Genomic DNA, 18,282 nt, shown 5'->3' on the forward strand with positions numbered 1-18,282 from the left:
ATTTCTGGGATTTGGGAGAGAATGAACCAAACCTTCAGGATTTGGGAGAGAATGAACCAAGCCTTTGGGATTTGGGAGAGAATGAACCAAAATTCTGGGATTTGGGAGAGAATGAACCAAGCTTTCAGGATTTGGGAGAGAATGAACCAAACTTTTGGGATTTGGGAGAGAATGAACCAAGCCTTTGGGATTTGGGAGAGAATGAACTAAACCATCAGGATTTGGGAGAGAATGAATGAAACCTTCAGGATTTGGGAGAGAATGAACCAAACTTTTGGGATTTGGGAGAGAATGAACCAAATTTCTGGGATTTGGGAGAGAATGAACCAAACCTTCAGGATTTGGGATAGAATGAACCAAAATTCTGGGATTTGAGAGAGAATGATCCAAACTTCTGGGATTTGGGAGAGAATGAATGAAACCTTCAGGATTTGGGAGAGAATGAACCAAATTTCTGGGATTTGGGAGAGAATGAACCAAGCCTTCAGGATTTGGGAGAGAATGAACCAAACCTTCAGGATTTGGGGGTGAGGAAAGGACCGCGTGTTCCATCCGAAGGGATGCTGGGGACACCCCCGCCACACTCGCTGTCCCCTCTGTGCCCCCCAGGTGTACTTCAAGCGGGACGGGGAACCCATCGAGGCCACCCCGCTGCCGGAGCCGCCGGCCGGCGCCAGCAGCTGGGCCCCCCGGAACCTCCTGCACCGCGACCTGGACGACACCAAGGTGCCGAAATCCCTGTCGGCCGAGGGCGAGCCGGGATTGGGAAACCCCTTTCCCACGGCGGATCCGCCGCGGGGGCTGGCGGCCGAGCGGGATCCGGTGACCGAGAGCATTCCCGAGACGGTGGTGAGCCGGGAATTCCCGCGCTGGGTGCACATGGCCGAGCCCATCTATTACTTTCGGCACACGCACGCGCCCGTCAGCGACGGCACCGTCGAGGCCCGGGCCACCCTCACGTGGACCCTGAACCCCCAAATCGACAACGAGGCCCTGTTCAGCTGCGAGGTCAAGCACCCGGCGCTCTCCATGCCCATGCAGTCCGAGGTCACGCTAGGTGAGCCAACGCACCCGGGGCTTCTCCTGGGTTTTAGGCACTTTTGTCCGTTTTGGGGGATTTTTTTCTTTAATTTTTTTTTTTAATTATTTTCTCTATTTGGGTTTTGGACTTTCTCTCCAGTTTTTGGCTTTTCTCTCAGTGTTTTCACTTTTCTCTGCTTTTTTTTTTTTTTCTCTCTATTTTTTGGCCTCTTCCTCCCATTTTTTGCCTTTTCCACCCATTTCTGGCCTTTTTTTTATTTTTCCTTTTCACCATTTCTGGCCTGTTTTTCTTTTCTTTCTTGCTTTTCCTTTTAGTTTTTTTTTACTTTTTTCTCTCCATTTTCCTCCCCGTGTTTTATTTTTTCCCCAGTTTTGACTTTTGTTTTACTTTTCTTTTTCTTTTTTGGCTTCTTTATTTTGGCACTTTCCCTCCCATTTTTTCTGGGCTTTTCCCCAGTGTGTTTTGGCTTTGTCTGTTTTCATTCCACGTCTTTTGCTTTCCTTTCACCCATTTTCTCTCTCCTTTTGTGTTTTTTTTTCCTTTTCTTTTGGGGGGTTTTCAGGGATCCCATGGGGCTGCATCGGGATAGAGGTGGTGATGCCAAGAATCCACAAAACCTGGGATGAGAGGAGGGAATCTGGGATGTCCATCAGGCAGGAGAAGGGATTTTCCAGGTTGGGCGGGGTTGAGGCTGAGGTTTGCTGGGATAAAGATGATTTTTGGGGAATCTGTGTTGGGATGAGCAGGGAGAGGAGCTGGGGATGGAGCTGTCCCTTCCATCCCAATCCCAGGAGATCCAAGGACATCCCATCCCCCTTACTGGCTGCCACAAAGCTCATCCCAGTGGGAATTGCCAGGGAGGGAATTCCCGAGTTGGCTCCTGCCCGTGGAGCTGGGACAGGCTGATGGGATCGAAGCCAGGGAATTTGGCTCCCCACATTCCCAGGCCCCTGGAAGAGCAGAAGCTCCTCAGGTGACCGTGGGATCCACGGGTCCTTCACCATCTCTCCCCTGCTCTCCTGGCTCCTGCTGGAAGAAGCTGAGCTCTCCACGGGGTTTTCCAGCCTCAGGACACTCCTCTGGAAAGGCTCTCCCAGCCTCGAGCCAGGTGGAGCAGCCTGGGCTTTGCTCCAGGCCAAGTGGAGCATTTGGCTCCTCACCATCTCCTGGAGAGCTTCTCCTTGGCTTCCCGACATCTTCGCATTAAATCTTTTCCCCAGCATCCAAAACGTGTGGAAATCCCGCATTTTCCCACCTCCTGGAGCTCTTTGGGTTTAGAGCCAAGATCAGGACCTCGTGGCTTTGCTGCTCCTTCCCAGGAGGTCCAAGACCTGGATCAGCAAATCTCAACCCACTTTGTGCCCAGTCCCCAAACCCAGGGCTCTCCTTGTTCCTGGAGGTGTTCCTGAAGCTCCTTGGGTGCCCATCCACTCCTGATTTTTGGGCAGCATCCCAGCAGATCCCGTTAACCCTTTCCCTACATCCACAGAATAAATACACACTGTGGATATATATAAAATATAGTTTCCCAATGAAAGAGAAGATATTCCCAATAAAAGAGAAGATATTCCCAATAAAAGCTGCATTAAACCCAACACCAGCCCCAAAACTGCCTTTTGGTCCCAATCAGGGCGTGGTGGGATCATCTTCAGCACATCCTGCCTGGTCCTGCTCCAGAGGGCCAATCCCATAGTCCATGGTCTCAGGGTGTCCAGGCAGAGCATCCTGAGGCAGGGATGGCCATTCCAAGGGCTTCCAGTGTCCTCCACCCTCTCTGGTGGCTTTGTCCCTCTGTGTCCAGGTCCATTTTGTCCCATCCATGACACAGCTTGGATGGACAGCGTTGACACACCCAAAGCGCAGCCTCGCTGCTGCCCATTTCCCCTTCTCCTTCCATGGAAGTCCAGGAAGCTCCTGGGATGTCCCATCCCACTTCTGGCCCAGCAGGGACACCCACCCAGCCCCAGGTGGAAGCAGGGGCAGATCCTGCGTGGCGTCCCTCCATCCCAGCAGAGGAACATCCCTAGCCTGGCATGGGAAAAGGCATTCCCAGTTTTTTCTGCGCTGTCTGTGGGATTTTGTGCCAGCCAGGTTTTGGGGTTGTCTCCTGTGCTAATGGCAAGGTGAGACTCACCAAGGCCACATTTTTGGGAATGCTCCTCTGAGGTATCCACCTCTGCGGCTTCAAACCAACCTGATCCTTCTTGGCCATGTTTTCCGAGCGGAGGAAGGCTGCGTTGGGAAATAACTCCTTCCTGTGGGAACCCCAGCCTTGTTTTGGGGCCACATGTGGTGGTGAAATTCCTCCTCCAACCCGTGCTTCCAAAGAAAACCTCCGCAGGCTTAGCTGTTCGTTCTCAAGGCAGTTTATTGCTAGTTATCTAACAGATTATGTTCTTGGACTGCGGCTGTTTGATCAGTGGCCTGGGTAGAGGCACACACACCCTGACATCCTCTCTATCTGCTGTCTTCTTCGTCTCTCCCTCCGCCCAGGGTTGCTGCTATCTTTTATAAGATATATTACGTATAACATGTTTACAATTATTCCCCAATACCTACTACCTACGTTGCCAAGTGTTTTTCTACTCTAAACCAATCTGTGAGTGCCAACATCACCAAGAACATGGAGTTAAGGAAGAAGAAGGAAGAAGGATGGGTTCAGCCCACTTTCCTCCATCTTAGAACTTCTGACCCCCATGTACAAAGTAAAAACCCCCCTGTACATGCACTAAAACCCCCCTGTACAGTACTAAAAAAATTTCCCCTCTACTTCGTAACTACTTATACTATACTATCTAACCTTTTGTGATTGCTTGTTCCACCTCCAAAGTTGGTAATTCATTCCATGGCTCAAACTCAAAATCACAGTTGTTTTTCAGCTGTCTGCCAGGGTCTAGAATGCTTCTGACCAAGGCCTGGAACCTCTAAAAATGTCTGAGAGACATTTTGAGTTCCCACACTTCCCATCAACCCATCCCAGCCATCCATCAGCCTCGCACTTTTCCCATTTCCCCGCCCGGGGGTCCTTCCCTGCCTGTCCATCTGTCATTCTGGTGTCACTCAGCCCGGCAATCAATCACGGCGCTGTCACCCCCCGGGCTGCCACCTCTGGCTGGGATCATCCATCCGAGCCCCGTTAACCCCTCCACGGGCAGCACCGGGAACGTCGCGCGGCGCTGACGGCTCCTCCTGTCCCCTCCCCGTGCAGTTGCTCCCAAAGGTCCGAAGATCACGATGACCCCGACGAGGGCGCGCGTGGGGGACACCGTGCGGATCCTGGTGCAGGGCTTCCAGGTCAGCGTTCCCACGGCTGCAGAGGCTGGAGGACAGCCTTGGTCCAAGGCTTGGTGGCCTTGGTGGCGTCACGGTCCCTGCGTTGGGATGCCTTGGCCAAAGGTGTGGCTGTTCCACCCTGGAAGTGCCCAAGGACAGGTGGGGTGGGGCTGGGAGCAGCCTGGGATAGTGCAAGGTGTCCCTGCCCATGGCACAGGGTGGGATAGGAGGGGCTTAGAGGTCCTTTCTGACCCAAAATCAAACCTAGACCCAGACCATATTCAGACCCAAATCCAAATCCTAAACCAGACTCAGACCCAGGCTCAGACTCAGACCCAACCCCAAACCCAGACCCAGATTTAGATCCAGACCCAAACCCAAAGTCAAACCCAGACCCAGATTCAGATCCAGACCCAAACCCAGTCAAACCCAGACCCAGATTCCAATCCAGACCCAAACCCAGACCCAGATTCCAATCCAGACCCAAACCCAGACCCAGATTTAGATCCAGACCCAAACCCAAACCCAGACCCAGATTTAGATCCAGACCCAAACCCAAAGTCAAACCCAGACCCAGACCCAGATTCCGATCCAGACCCAAACCCAAACCCAAACCCAGACTCAGATTCCGATCCAGACCCAAACCCAAAGTCAAACCCAGACCCAGACCCAGATTCCGATCCAGACCCAAACCCAAACCCAGACCCAGACTCAGATTCCGATCCAGACCCAAACCCAAACCCAGACCCAGATTCAGATCCAGACCCAAACCCAAAGTCAAACCCAGATGCAGATTCAGATCCAGACCCAAACCCAAAGTCAAACCCAGACCCAGATTCCAATCCAGACCCAAACCCAGACCCAGATTTAGATCCAGACCCAAACCCAAAGTCAAATCCAGACCCAAACTCAGACCCAAATCAAGACCCAGACCCAAACTCAAGCTCAGACTCAAACCCAGACCCAAACTCAGACTCATTCCCAGACTCAAACCCAAAGTCAAACCCAGACCCAGATTCAGATCCAGACTCAAACCCAGACTCAGACCCAAAGTCAAACCCAGACCCAAACTCAAGCTCAGACCCAAACTCAGCTCAAACCCAAACCCAGACCTTAAGTCAAACCCAGACCCAAACTCACACCCAAACCAAACTCAGACCTAAACTCAAGCTCAAACCCAGACCCAAACTCAGACCCAAATCAAGACCCAGACCCAAACTCAAGTTCAAAGTCAAACCCAGACCCAAACTCAGACCCAAATCCAGACCCAGACCCAAACTCAAGCTCAGACCCAAACCCAGACCCAAACTCAAGCTCAGACTCAAACCTAAACTCAAACCCAAACCCAAACTCAGACCTAAACTCAAGCTCAAACCCAGACCCAAACTCAGACCCAAATCAAGACCCAGACCCAAACTCAAGTTCAAAGTCAAACCCAGACCCAAACTCAGACCCAAATCCAGACCCAGACCCAAACTCAAGCTCAGACCCAAACCCAGACCCAAACTCAGACCGAAACCCAGACCCAAACTCAAGCTCAGACTCAAACCTAAACCCAAACCAGAACTCAGACCCAGACCCAAACCCAGACCCAAACTCAAGCTGAGACTCAAACCTAAACTCAAACCCAAACCCAAACTCAGACCTAAACTCAAGCTCAAACCCAGACTCAAAACCAGACCCAAACTCAGACCCAAATCCAGACCCAGACCCAAACTCAAGCTCAGACTCAAACCCAAACCCAGACCCAAACTCAACCTGAGACTCAAACTCAGTCTCATTCCAAGACTCAAACCCAAACCCAAAATCAAATCCAGACCCAGATTCAGATCCAGACTCAAACCCAGACTCAGTCCCAAACCCAAACCCAGACCCAAACTCCAGCTCAGACTCCAACCCAACCCCAGCCCCAACGCCAAGCCTACCTCAAGCTGGATGTGAAGATTTCATCTCCAGCTTTGCTTGATTTCATCTCCAGCTTTGCCGTTGCCTCTCCCCTGTCCCCTCTCCCCGTCCCTGCAGAACGAGGTGTTCCCGGAGCCGCTGTTCACGTGGACGCGGGTGGGGAGCCGGCTCCTGGACGGCAGCGCCGAGCACGACGGGAAGGAGCTGGTGCTGGAGCGGGTCCCGGCCGAGCTCAACGGCTCCATGTACCGCTGCACCGCCCAGAACCCGCTGGGCTCCACCGACACCCACACCCGCCTCATCGTCTTCGGTACGGCCACGCCGCCGCCCCGCCGGGCCCTCCGCGGGCCCTCGCCTGGCTCCTCCCCACTCAAATTGTCTCTCTGCTCTTTGTTTCCCCGTTAGAAAATCCGAATATTCCCAGAGGACCAGAAGACTCCAACGGTGAGCGGTTCTGGTGGCACCGGGATCTCCATGGAGATGCTCGGGAAGGGAAGGGCCGTGCGGAGAGGGCCTGGCCTTGCCTTGGCCCCGACCCTGGGCCACCTCAGCTTGTCTTTCTGCAAGCCTTCACCCATCTCTCCTCTCCTCATTCCAGACCCTTTCCCATCTCTCTCCTCATTCCCAGGCCCTTTCCCACCTCCTGTCCTCATTCCAGACCCTTTCCCACCTCCTCTCCTCATCCCAGGCCCTTTCCCATCTTCTCTCCTCATCCCAGGCCCTTTCCCATCTCCTGTCCTCATTCCAGACCCTTTCCCATCTCTCCTCTCCTGTCCTCATTCCCAGGCCCTTTCCCATCTCATTTCCTCATCCCAGGCCCTTTCCCACATCCTCAACTTATCCCAGGCTCTTTCCCATCTCCTCTCCTCATTCCAGACCCTTTTCCATCTCTCCTCATCTCATTCCCAGGCCCTTTCCCATCTCCTCTCCTCATCCCAGACCCTTTCCCATATTCTCTCCTCATTCCAGGCCCTTTCCCATCTCCTCTCCTCATTCCAGACCCTTTCCCATATTCTCTCCTCATTCCAGGCCCTTTCCCATCTCCTCTCCTCATTCCAGGCCCTTTCCCATCTCCTCTCCTCATTCCAGACCCTTTCCCATATTCTCTCCTCATTCCAGGCCCTTTCCCATCTCCTCTCCTCATTCCAGACCCTTTCCCATCTCCTCTCCTCATTCCAGACCCTTTCCCATATTCTCTCCTCATTCCAGGCCCTTTCCCATCTCCTCTCCTCATTCCAGACCCTTTTCCATCTCTCCTCTCCTTTCCTCATCCCAGGCCCTTTCCCATCTCCTCTCCTCATTTCAGGCCCTTTCCCATCTCCTCTCCTCATTCCAGGCCCTTTCCCATCTCCTCTCCTCATCCCAGGCCCTTTCCCATCTCCTCTCCTCATTCCAGACCCTTTCCCATCTCCTCTCCTCATTCCAGACCCTTTCCCATCTCTCCTCATCTCATTCCCAGCCCTCTCCCGTGTCCTCAGGAATACCAAGGGGGACCCCGCAGACGCTCCCACCCCATCTCCCCCCGACCCCACCCAACCCCCAGGCCAAGTTTTGGGGGGAATCCCCTCCTAACCAGCGGTGCCCCCGTCCTGCCCTGAACCCCAGCGTCGGGATACGGCTCCGTGAACTCCTGATCCCTTTTTTCCTCCTCTCCAGGTTCACTCCCCGGCCACCGCGGCTTCAGATTCGCTTTGGCGCTCACCCTGACAGTGATCCTGGAGCTCACGTGAAGCTTCATCTGCTCTTCCTCCTCCTCCTGCTCCGCCTCCGTCCGGCTCCTCCCGGCACTCCTGCCTCCAGCCATTGGGTCTCCCGCTCTTTTTTTTTCTATACTCTCGACAGTCTCGGTCTCTTTCCGTGTCTTGGCTTCCTCAGACGATTGAATTAAAGGGAAAAAGGAAAACCTCTTCTGGGAGAAGGTCGTAATTCATGTTTTATCTGTGCAGGGATTCCCAGCTCCATCTCGGGGTTCCCAGCTCCGTCTCGGGGTTCCCAGCTCCGTCTCGGGGTTCCCAGCTCTGTTTCACTGTTCCCAGATCCATGTCGAGGTTCCCAGCTCCATCTCGGTGTTCCCAGCTCTGTTTCACTGTTCCCAGATCCATGTTGGGGTTCCCAGCTCCATCTCAGGGTTTCCAGCTCCATCTCGGGGTTCCCAGCTCCATCTCGGGGTTCCCAGCTCCATCTCGGGGTTCCCAGCTCCATCTCAGGGTTTCCAGCTCCATCTCGGGGTTCCCAGCTCCATCTCGGGGTTCCCAGCTCCATCTCGGGGTTCCCAGATCCATCTTGGGGTTCCCAGATCCATCTTGGAGTTCCCAGCTCCATGTTGGGATTCCCAGCTCCATCTTGGGGTTCCCAGCTCTGTTTCACTGTTCCCAGATCCATGTCAAGGTTCCCAGATCCATGTTGGGGTTCCCAGATCCATCTCGAGGTTCCCAGCTCCATCTCGGGGTTGTCTGTTCCATCTCGGGGTTCTCTGTTCCATCTCGGGGTTCTCAGCTCCATGTTGAGGTTCCCAGCTCTGTCTCAGGATTCCCAGCTCCATCCCAGGGTTCCCAGCACCATCCTGGGGTTCCCAGCTCCGTCTTGGGGTCTTTGCAAAGTCTTGGAAGGGGGAGCAGGAGGATTTGAGGATTCAAGGACCAAATTTTCCCTGGGAAAAACCCAAGTGCAGCATTCCCATGGCCCCACGATGCTCCAGGCCTCGTCTCCCCAGGGTGAGGACCCACACGCGTCCCCAGCCCTCCCGAGGCCGCGGAGGCGCCGCCGGGAGCCCGAAAGTCGTGGATCACTGGGTTGATCCGGTGGGATTCCCGCGCGTGTCGCTCGTGCCGGGCTGGCTGAGGAATGCCAAGTGACAGGCGGCTCCCGACCCCAAATGTCAGCGCTCACACTTGAGCGGGCAGCGTGTCCCATCCCTCGTGGCCGGCTGTCCCCATGGAAACGGGCCGGATTTGGCCATTCCTAGGACGGCGTCAATCCCACCACACGACGGCTCCTGGCAAAATCCAGGTGGCTTTGCCTCCATCGTGGAGTTTTCCAGGCTGTTTTCCTCGTGGAGCACCCGTGGGATGTCCCGTGGGGAAAGGATCCCAAGGATGGGGGTTCTCCCAAGACTTTTCCTCTGGGAACTCATAATCCTGGAGGATTATTCGGCAGCCGCATGCATCATTATCACCGCGATGATTAATTATTATCAAGCAGATTCCAGCCCTTTCCCGCTCCGTTGCCAGCCTCAGAGGAGCTAAAGGAAGCCACGGCAGCTCCAGAGCTCCTTCCCATACAAAATCCCAGAGTTTTACCCTTTGGAGTGGGAGCAGTTGGATCGGGGCTGGCTGGGATGTGCGGGAGGATCATCGGCTCCGATTCCATCCCGAAGGAATGACGGCCAACATCCCAATCCCATCACATCTACACTTCCACTCCACGGATGAGAAGAAAATCTTCCGTTTTTCTCAGAAGAAGCGTCGTTTCTTCAGGAATCCTCCCTGCCTCAGTTTCCCCCCACGCTCTGCAGAGCCCCTCCCATGGATCCTTCTGCCTTTCCTCACGGATCGGAGCCGCTCCAGCGGCCTCAGCCCGCCCTAATTAAACAACCGCCAGGATGAAACAGCCATTCGGCCTCCCCGCTTGGAAAAACGAGCATTTCCAGCCGCCCGAAGCTCCATTTAAATGCAAATGCCGCGGGTTTAGCCCAGAACCGCGGAAATGAGGAGCATTCCCGTGGAAACGAGGAGCAATTCCAGCGGCGGGGCCACCACCGGGAGCGCCGGGATGAGCCCAGCCAGCGGCTGGGGCAGGAACGCCGGGCTCGGTGTGGCTGCATCCCAAACCCACCCCAATTCGGGATGCTCCGGGAAAAATCCCTGGGAAAAGGGATGGATCTGCTGGCGTGGATGGATCGACCAGAGGCTGGGGCCTTCCGAGTGCCAGCACAGAGAGACGAGCGAGGGGATTTGGGAGTTTCTCCCCGTTTTGGGGCAGAGCTGCTCCCTGTTTTTCTGAATTCCTGCCAAAACGAGGGTCACAAAGGGGTTCCACCCCACAGCCCCACCAAAGGGAGCCCCCCACGCTGCGCCGGACCCACCCTCACCTCCCGCCCCCTCCCCATCCTCTCCCTCCAGGTGGTCGCAGAGGATCCCAGTTTATCCCACTTCTCCCCCTCCCTATTTCCGATCCCGTTGTTTGAGGCGCCGGCAGTGAATAATGCAGGAGGCGGCTGGAGGGGAAAGGAGCGGCTCAGGTTGTTCCATTATTGATGAGAGCTGACAGATCCGCTCCTGACAACCTTCCGAGGAGATCTGATTAGCTCGGGAAAAAAAAAAAAAAAAAAAACAAAAAAAAACCCACCGAAACCGCAGCGCCTTCGCGAGGGGCTGACGGCAGCTGAAACCCCAGAGGAGCGGCGTTATCGACCTTCCCGAATTCCAGGGGGACTTTGAAAGAGGCTCGAGCAGATTTGGAAGAGGTAATTACGCTCAATTAGAGTCACAAGCGCCGAGACGTCAGCGCCGCTTCTCCCGCTCCCCTCGCACCGCAGATAAACGGGATAAGCGAGGAATTTCTCCAGCGGAACCCGTGGATTCTTTGGGATGGCAGGAACCGGGGGTGCCCCGGCCCTGCAGGAAAGGCAGCGGGAGCTCCGCTCGGCGCCCTCATTGCCGGCTGGGTTCACGGAGCACGTGAATAATTCATCCTCCTCCTCCTCCTCCTCCTCCTCCTCCTCCTCCTCCTCGTCGTCCTGCCCCGCTGCCAAGCGCCGGGATCTTGGCCGGTCCGGCCCCGGCAGCAGCGGGGAAGGGCCCGGCAGGTCGCGGCTGCCAGAGCCTTTCCCAATTAGCCGAGCCCCGGAACGCGTGCCCAGGCTCCACACGCGGCCCTCCTCCCTCAGCTCCGGCTTTCCAGGCAGGAGAAATTCTCCTTTTCCCAAGGTTTTGGCCAAACAGAGCCCCCCCCGCCAGGGATGGATTTTGGGGCTCTGACCCCAGCTGGATGGAGGAGAGAGGCTGGGTGGGCTTGGCTGGCGCTGGTTTGGATGCACGACACCGGCCGTGCTCCAAAACCCAGCTTTTAAACCAAATATCTTCATTCCCCCAAGATCTTTTATGCTGTGTTTCCCCACATTTGGGTAGCATCCCAAATATTCCCTTAAATATCCTAAATAAAATATCCTCCATTGGTGGATCCGTGTTCCCAGCAGGGATGAGCACAGGGATGCCCGAGTGCCGAGCCAGCCCGGGGAGGTCATTCCTGTGCTGCCTTTCCAGCCTTTTCAGGGATACAAAAACATTTTCGGTGTTTAGGACGGGATCCTCCAGCTGAGAGCAGTCCCAGCCCCTCCGCCACAGGAATTTCAGCCTTCCCGGGAATTTCAGCATCCCAGCCTGGGCAGGGACACACCTCAGCACTCAGGGATGCCCGGGATGGGGGAGAACCTGCCCCGAGGGGGCTCGGAGGCTCCTCCCCATCCCAAAACCTCGGGAAGCGGCTGGTGGGGATCGGCTTCTCCGTTGGGATGAGCTTTGGGAAGTTGAGGACACCGGGAATGAATTCCTGAGCTCCCACCTCCCCCTGGAGACCCCTGGCAGGGCAGGGCCCCCTCCCACCGCAGCCACCCCCCCTCCACATCCCCTGGGTCCATCCCTGGGGAAAATCCCACCGGATTGGGATGGAGCCAGCAGGGAGCGAATCCCTGAGTGAGAACAGGAGCTGCCACCCACTCCCGGTTTGGTTCTCGCTTTTTTCCGCCTCTCTCGGGTGGTTCCCGTGGGTCGGATCCCTCCGGGCTCCGCTCCCGTGGCCGTGGGGGAAGCGCTGCCGTTCCCCAGGCTCCCGCCTTTCCTCTCTCACCGTGGTCCCAGCGTTGTTGTCGTGGGGACAAGAATTCCCCGAAACCTTTGGAATTCAGGCCAGGAGCAGATCCACCACCAGCAGCAGCTTCCCAGGGGGAGAACGGAGCCCTGCCGTGCCTCAGTTTCCCCACGGTGACTCCGATACGTGCGGCATCCTTCAGGAACGACAACTCCCAACCCTTCCCATCCCGAATTTCTCCCGGCTTTTATTCCTTCCAGCTGAACTCCAGCCTCGATTTCCTGCCCACCTCCGGGATTTTCGCCCTTCCCGAGCTCCTTTTCCACCAGCTCCTCCTTCCACGGCGGCCCCCGAGAGACCCCCGCAAGCTCCGGGGCCCTTTCCCGTCAACCCTCGTTAGGCAGCGCGCGGCAAAACGAAGGCCGCTGAATTAATTAATCACCGAATGAATTAATCACGGAATCAGCCGCTGAATTCGTCACCCGGCCATGCCGCGGAGCAGCTGCTCGGCATCAGCCCAAAGGGCTCCGGGCTGCTGCTCCCTCCCTTTTCCGGGAGCACCGAGGGATGAGGAGCCTTCGCTGGGGACAAGAACTTTTTGTTTTTCCCCTTTTTTTGTTTTTTTTTTTCTCGCTGCGTGACCCTTTTCAAAGCACCACGGCGCAGAAGCAGCTCCCCGGGGATATTTTTCCTGCCTCTGTGCCCTTCCCCGAGCCCCTCTCTCTCCGTTTCCCAGGCCAACAGAGCTGGGCTGCACCTTTCCCTGGAGCCCAGCCCATCCCAAACATTCGCGGCTCCTCCGGAATCCTCCTGCCAGCTCTGCCCGCTCAAAGTCACCTTGTCCCAGCCCGCCGCGCTCCGGCCTCTCCCGGCAAATCATTAATCGGCTCCTCGGCATTCCCGCATGGAAAAATGCCCCAGCGGGTGCCCTCGGCCTGGCACTCGGACATGCAGCTGCCCGGGAAGCTGCTCCTGTCGGCGGCCGCGCTGCTGCTCCTGTCCCTGGCCTTCAGGTTTTACAGGAACCGCTCGCCTCCCCCGGGAAAAATCCCGCCGGGAGAGCAGCGGGAAAACCGGGATGGGGATGGGGCTCTGAGGAGGAGGAGGAGGAGGGATGGGGGGGACAAATCTGGGAATGGCCCCGGGATGCGGCACGAGGCTCTCCGGAGGGAGCAGAGCTTTCCAAGGAATGAGGAGGAGGAGGGGGAGGAAGGAGAGGAGGTGGGTTTGGAGCTGGGGCTGATTCCCAAGGAAGCCCCGCTGGGTCCGGCCAGGATGGAAAGGGAGTTGGGAAGGGAGTTGGGAATTAAATCAGAAAGCAAAGCAGGGGTTGAGCTGGGGAGGGATCCCGGGAGCAGGACGGGAGAGCTGGGAAGTGAGCTGGGAAAAGAGCCGGGAAGTCAGCCTGGAAGCAAGTCGGGAATCAAGCCGGGAAATAATCCAGGAAGTGAGCCAAGAAGTAAATTGATAACGAAGCCAGGAAATGAGCTGGGAAGTGCGCAGGCAAACGAGCTGGGAAATAAATTGGGAATTAAGTCAGGAATCGAGCTGGGAAATGAGCAGGGAAGCGAACCAGAAAGCAAACCGGGAAACAAGGCAGGAATTGAAGCGGGAAGCGAGCCGGGAATTTTGCTGGGAAGTGATCTTGGAAGCAAGGCAGGAGTCGAGGTGGGAAGCGAGCCGGGAATTTTGCTGGGAAGTGATCTTGGAAGCAAGGCAGGAGTCGAGGTGGGAAGTGAGCCGGGAATTTTGCTGGGAAGTGATCTTGGAAGCAAGGCAGGAGTCGCGGCAGGATGCGAGCCGGGAATTTTGCTGGGAAGCGATCTTGGAAGCAAGGCAGGAGTCGAGGTGGGAAGTGAGCCGGGAATTTTGCTGGGAAGTGATCTTGGAAGCAAGGCAGGAGTCGAGGTGGGAAGTGAGCCGGGAATTTTGCTGGGAAGTGATCTTGGAAGCAAGGCAGGAGTCGAGGTGGGAAGCGAGCCGGGAATTTTGCTGGGAAGTGATCTTGGAAGCAAGGCAGGAGTCGCGGTGGGAAGCGAGCCGGGAATTTTGCTGGGAAGCGAGCTGGGAATTTTGCTGGGAAGTGATCTTGGAAGCAAGGCAGGAGTCGAGGTGGGAAGCGAGCCGGGAATTTTGCTGGGAAGTGATCTTGGAAGCAAAGCAGGAGTTGAGGTGGGAAGTGAGCCGGGAATTTTGCTGGGAAGTGATCTTGGAAGCAAGGCAGGAGTCGCGGCGGGAAGCGAGCCGGGAATTTTGCTGGGAAGCGAGCCGGGAATTTTGCTGGGAAGCGAGCCGGGAATCTTGCTGGGAAGCGAGCCGGGAATTTTGCTGGGAAGCGAGCCGGGAATTTTGCTGGGAAGCGAGCCGGGAATTTTGCTGGGAAGCGAGCCGGGCTCTCACGACCCCGGGGCCCGGAGCAGCCCCGCGGGGCCGGGCGCAGCTGCACCGAGCTCCGGGCGTTCCCCGGGGACTGGCGATGCGCGGACAGCGGGGCACGGACGCGGCCGGAGCTCGGAGCAGGACCCGGCTGCAGCCGGGAGGAGCAGGGCGGGCAGCCGGGGGACAGTCCAGACCCTCAGCGTCACCTCCAGCCTGGGGCTGCTGCTGACGGCCAGCGAGGCTGGCTCGGACACCTCCTACTGCTTCTCCTCGGTGGCCAAGATCCAGGTGGAGGAGAGCTTCATCCCGGAGCGCCGGGACAAGGACAGCCCGGCCAGGCCTGGCCTGCGGGGCAGAGTCTACGACTACTTCGCGCAGTCCACCTCCGAGTCGGTGTCCAGGCGGACGTCCCTGCCCTTCGTCCCTGCGGGGCCGCCCCGGCAGCGGGGCCGGGCAGAGCCGCAGAGCTGCGGAACCCAGCGGGAGAATCCAGCTCTGGAAATTCCCCATCCCGACACCTCCTCAGCTCCGCAGGAGGGCACGGAGAGCCCTCCAGAGCCGCCTTGCCCCGGCTGGAAAGGCAGCACCGCTGGGATCCCCCGCCAGCTCCCGCTGCCCGGCGGAGCTCCATCGCCGGCCCAGGTGTCGCAGCCCGGCCGGGTGCACCTGGGGAACTGCTCCGAGGTTCTGCGCGCGGCCAAGGCGCGGCAGCTGCGGGACGCGGCGCTCCAGGTGATGAGCGCCCACCTGCTGCAGGTGCTGCGCTCCCCGGCCACCTACGGCCGCCTCAACGCCGGCGAGCGGGAGCTGCTCCCGGCGCTCCGCAGCCGCGGCCGGCCGCGCCTGGTGGTGGCCGACGTCCCCGCGGCCCAGCCCGGCCACCGCCGCGGCCGCCTCTGCTACTACGACGAGGACGCGGACCGCTGGTGCCAGCTGTGCCAGCTGCCGGCCGAGGTGTCCGGGCGGGGCTGCGCCGTGTGCTCCATGTTCAACTACCTGTTCGTGGTGCCCGGCTGGGAGGGCGCGGGCCGGGCGCGGAGCCCCTCTGGCCGCGTGCTGTGCTACGACCCCCTGGGCGACAGCTGGCGCGACATCTGTCCCCTGCGCCAGGCGCGGCCGCGCTGCCAGCTGCTGGCGCTGGACGGTCACCTCTACGCCATCGGGGGCGAGTGCTTGGCCACCGTGGAGCGCTACGACCCCAGGCGTGACCTCTGGGCCTTCGCCGCCGCCCTGCCCAGGGACACCTTCGCCGTGGCCCACGCGGCCGCCACGTGCCACGGGGACATCTTTGTCACCGGGGGCACGCTGCGCTCGCTGCTGCTGCGCTACGACGCCCGCCGGGACAGCTGGACCGCCAGCCCGGCCTTGGACGGCCCGGGCAGGACGGCCGCGCTGGTGGGCACCCATGGGTTCCTGTACCGCTTCCAGCTGCGGCGCGGCGCGGGCGGCAGCGAGGTGGCCGTGTGGCGGTGCGGCGGCGGCACCGGGCCGTGGCACGGCTGCGGCAGCCACCCCCTGCCCGAGCGGGCCGGGCTGCAATGTGCCGCCCTGGGCGGCCTCGTCCACTGCCTGGGCCGCGGCTTCCACCTCCGCTTCCCGGCCGACCCCGGCGCGCCGCGCTTCGGGGCCCAGGAGCTGCGGCCCTTCCCGGAGCCCCACGGCAGCCTCCTGCCCGCCGTGCTGGTGCTGCCCGAGGGGGGCACGGAGCCGCCGCCGCCCTGAGGGGTCCCCAGGAGCCGTGGCAGACGGAGAAGGAGCCCTCAGCCCGAGCTCTGCGATCCCAGCCCGCAATGGACCCGGCTTCTTCCCGCTGCTCGGGATGCAGGAAGGGGTCAAACCCTCGGATCCAGGCTCTTCCCACTTCCTGGGATGCAGGAAGGGGTCAAACCCTCGGATCCAGGCTCTTCCCACTTCCCGGGCTGGGGGAAGGGTCCAACCCCTCAGATCCAGCCTTTTCCCACTTCCTGGGATGCAGGAAGGGATCAAACCCTTGGATCCAGCCCCTTCCCACTTCCTGGGATGCGGGAAGGGATCAAACCCTTGGATCCAGCCCCTTCCCACCCCCAGGATCAGGAGGGGATCAAACCCTTGGATTCGACCCCTTCCCACCCCCAGGATCAGGAGGGGATCAAACCCTTGGATCCAGCCCCTTCCCACCCCCAGGATCAGGAGGGGATCAAACCCTTGGATCCCGCCCCTTCCCACCCCCAGGATCAGGAGGGGATCAAACCCTTGGATCCCGCCCCTTCCCACCCCCAGGATCAGGAGGGGATCAAACCCTTGGATCCAGCCCCTTCCCACCCCCAGGATCAGGAGGGGATCAAACCCTTGGATCCCGCCCCTTCCCACCCCCAGGATCAGGAGGGGATCAAACCCTTGGATCCAGCCCCTTCCCATCCCCAGGATCAGGAGGGGATCAAACCCTTGGATTCGACCCCTTCCCACCCCGAGGATCAGGAGGGGATCAAACCCTTGGATCCAGCCCCTTCCCACCCCCAGGATCAGGAGGGGATCAAACCCTTGGATCCCGCCCCTTCCCACCCCCAGGATCAGGAGGGGATCAAACCCTTGGATCCAGCCCCTTCCCACCCCCAGGATCAGGAGGGGATCAAACCCTTGGATCCCGCCCCTTCCCACCCCCAGGATCAGGAGGGGATCAAACCCTTGGATCCAGCCCCTTCCCATCCCCAGGATCAGGAGGGGATCAAACCCTTGGATTCGACCCCTTCCCACCCCGAGGATCAGGAGGGGATCAAACCCTTGGATCCAGCCCCTTCCCACCCCCAGGATCAGGAGGGGATCAAACCCTTGGATCCAGCCCCTTCCCACCCCCAGGATCAGGAAGGGATCAAACCCTTGGATCCAGCCCCTTCCCACTTCCTGGGATGCGGGAAGGGATCAAACCCTTGGATCCAGCCCCTTCCCACCCCCAGGATCAGGAGGGGATCAAACCCTTGGATCCAGCCCCTTCCCACTCCCAGGATCAGGAGGGGATCAAACCCTTGGATCCAGCCCCTTCCCACTCCCAGGATCAGGAGGGGATCAAACCCTCGGGCGCTGCCGGGATCGCAGCCCGGAGGCTCCGGGAGGAGCCGGGAGGAGCCGGGCGGACTCGTTTGCTCGGGGGAGTTTAATCAGGGCCGTGTTTGTTCGGGCGGCAGCAAATCCCGGATCTCCGGGGCTCCAGCTGTCCGGGACTGATTTCCACCTGATTTAGGCTCCAGGCGGGGAACATTGACCCGGACACGGATGGGGAGCGGTTTAGGGTGGAGGTCGCCAAAGCTCCAGCAGCATCGCTCGGACACTTCAGCCGGTTTCAGGGACAGAGTTGGGGGCTGGCCTCGTTATCTCTTATCTCCCCGTTATCTCTTATCTCCTCATTTCTCACCTCCTCCTCCTCAGAGCGATATTTGTCTGCGCTCAGTCTCTGCGTAAAGCGGCGCCGGGGGTTCAGGCACAGCCGGGCCTAAATTAAAGCGAACGTTCGGTGAAACGAACGCCCTGCCTCGTTTTAAGCCGAGCCTAATTGGGAGCAAGAGCGCGCGGCGTGTTCGACATCGCTAATTAGGCACGGCCGGCGGATCGGGGAGGCGAGCCCGGGAGCAGCGCTCCCTCATCCCCTTTTCCCGGTTTTTCCCAGCTCAGACACTCCCTCATCCCCTTTTCCCGGTTTTTCCCAGCTCAGACGCTCCCTCATCCCCTTTTCCCGGTTTTTCCCAGCTCAGACGCTCCCTCATCCCCCAATTCCCGGTTTTTCCCGGCTCAGACACTCCCTCATCCCCTTTTCCCGGTTTTTCCCAGCTCAGACACTCCCTCATCCCCTTTTCCCGGTTTTTCCCAGCTCAGACACTCCCTCATCACCTTTTCCCAGCTTT

The 18,282-nt window shown here is 58.5% G+C and overlaps 3 protein-coding genes across 6 annotated transcripts in view; all 3 read left to right on the forward strand.

Moving 5' to 3' along the window:
* IGSF21 (immunoglobin superfamily member 21) overlaps positions 1-8,127 on the forward strand; it is a 51,310-nt gene extending 43,183 nt beyond the window's left edge. For 3 of the 4 annotated variants that reach the window (XM_077788198.2, XM_085559011.1, XM_085559009.1), the window contains exons 6-10: positions 610-1,057; positions 4,251-4,336; positions 6,338-6,530; positions 6,626-6,664; positions 7,877-8,127. In XM_077788198.2, the coding sequence (XP_077644324.2) occupies positions 610-1,057; positions 4,251-4,336; positions 6,338-6,530; positions 6,626-6,664; positions 7,877-7,950 (840 nt within the window). In that variant the 3' untranslated portion in view covers positions 7,951-8,127. Of the gene's footprint in view, positions 1-609; positions 1,058-1,498; positions 2,638-4,250; positions 4,337-6,337; positions 6,531-6,625; positions 6,665-7,876 lie in introns of those variants that run through there. The other variant, XM_085559010.1, reaches the window with a different exon arrangement.
* On the forward strand, positions 4,424-6,384 carry LOC146765679 (uncharacterized). Its single transcript, XM_085558584.1, has 3 exons — positions 4,424-4,474; positions 4,679-5,432; positions 5,486-6,384. The coding sequence occupies exons 1-3, from the start codon at positions 4,424-4,426 to the stop codon at positions 5,644-5,646; spliced, it is 966 nt and encodes a 321-aa protein (XP_085414710.1). The 3' UTR covers positions 5,647-6,384.
* A 129-nt stretch (positions 8,128-8,256) lies between the features above and the next one.
* KLHDC7A (kelch domain containing 7A) lies at positions 8,257-16,417 on the forward strand. Its single transcript, XM_085559008.1, has one exon. The coding sequence runs from the start codon at positions 12,596-12,598 to the stop codon at positions 16,127-16,129; it is 3,534 nt and encodes a 1,177-aa protein (XP_085415134.1). The 5' UTR covers positions 8,257-12,595; the 3' UTR covers positions 16,130-16,417.
* Positions 16,418-18,282: the final 1,865 nt, after the last annotated feature.

The sequence above is a fragment of the Lonchura striata genome, chromosome 21, assembly GCF_050655825.1.
Source record: "Lonchura striata isolate lonStrDom1 chromosome 21, ASM5065582v1, whole genome shotgun sequence".
Lineage (NCBI taxonomy): Eukaryota > Metazoa > Chordata > Aves > Passeriformes > Estrildidae > Lonchura > Lonchura striata.

What these genes read in the sequence shown, in the direction of transcription:
- KLHDC7A (XM_085559008.1), top strand. Translation starts at nt 12,596, where the DNA reads ATGAGGAGCCTTCGCTGGGGACAAGAACTTTTTGTTTTTCCCCTTTTT.
- LOC146765679 (XM_085558584.1), top strand. Translation starts at nt 4,424, where the DNA reads ATGCCTTGGCCAAAGGTGTGGCTGTTCCACCCTGGAAGTGCCCAAGGA. An exon ending in CTGGAAGTGCCCAAGGACAG is followed by an intron (nt 4,475 to 4,678) that starts GTGGGGTGGGGC and finishes ACCCAGATTTAG; the next exon opens with ATCCAGACCCAAACCCAAAG. An exon ending in AACCCAAACCCAGACCTTAA is followed by an intron (nt 5,433 to 5,485) that starts GTCAAACCCAGA and finishes CCTAAACTCAAG; the next exon opens with CTCAAACCCAGACCCAAACT.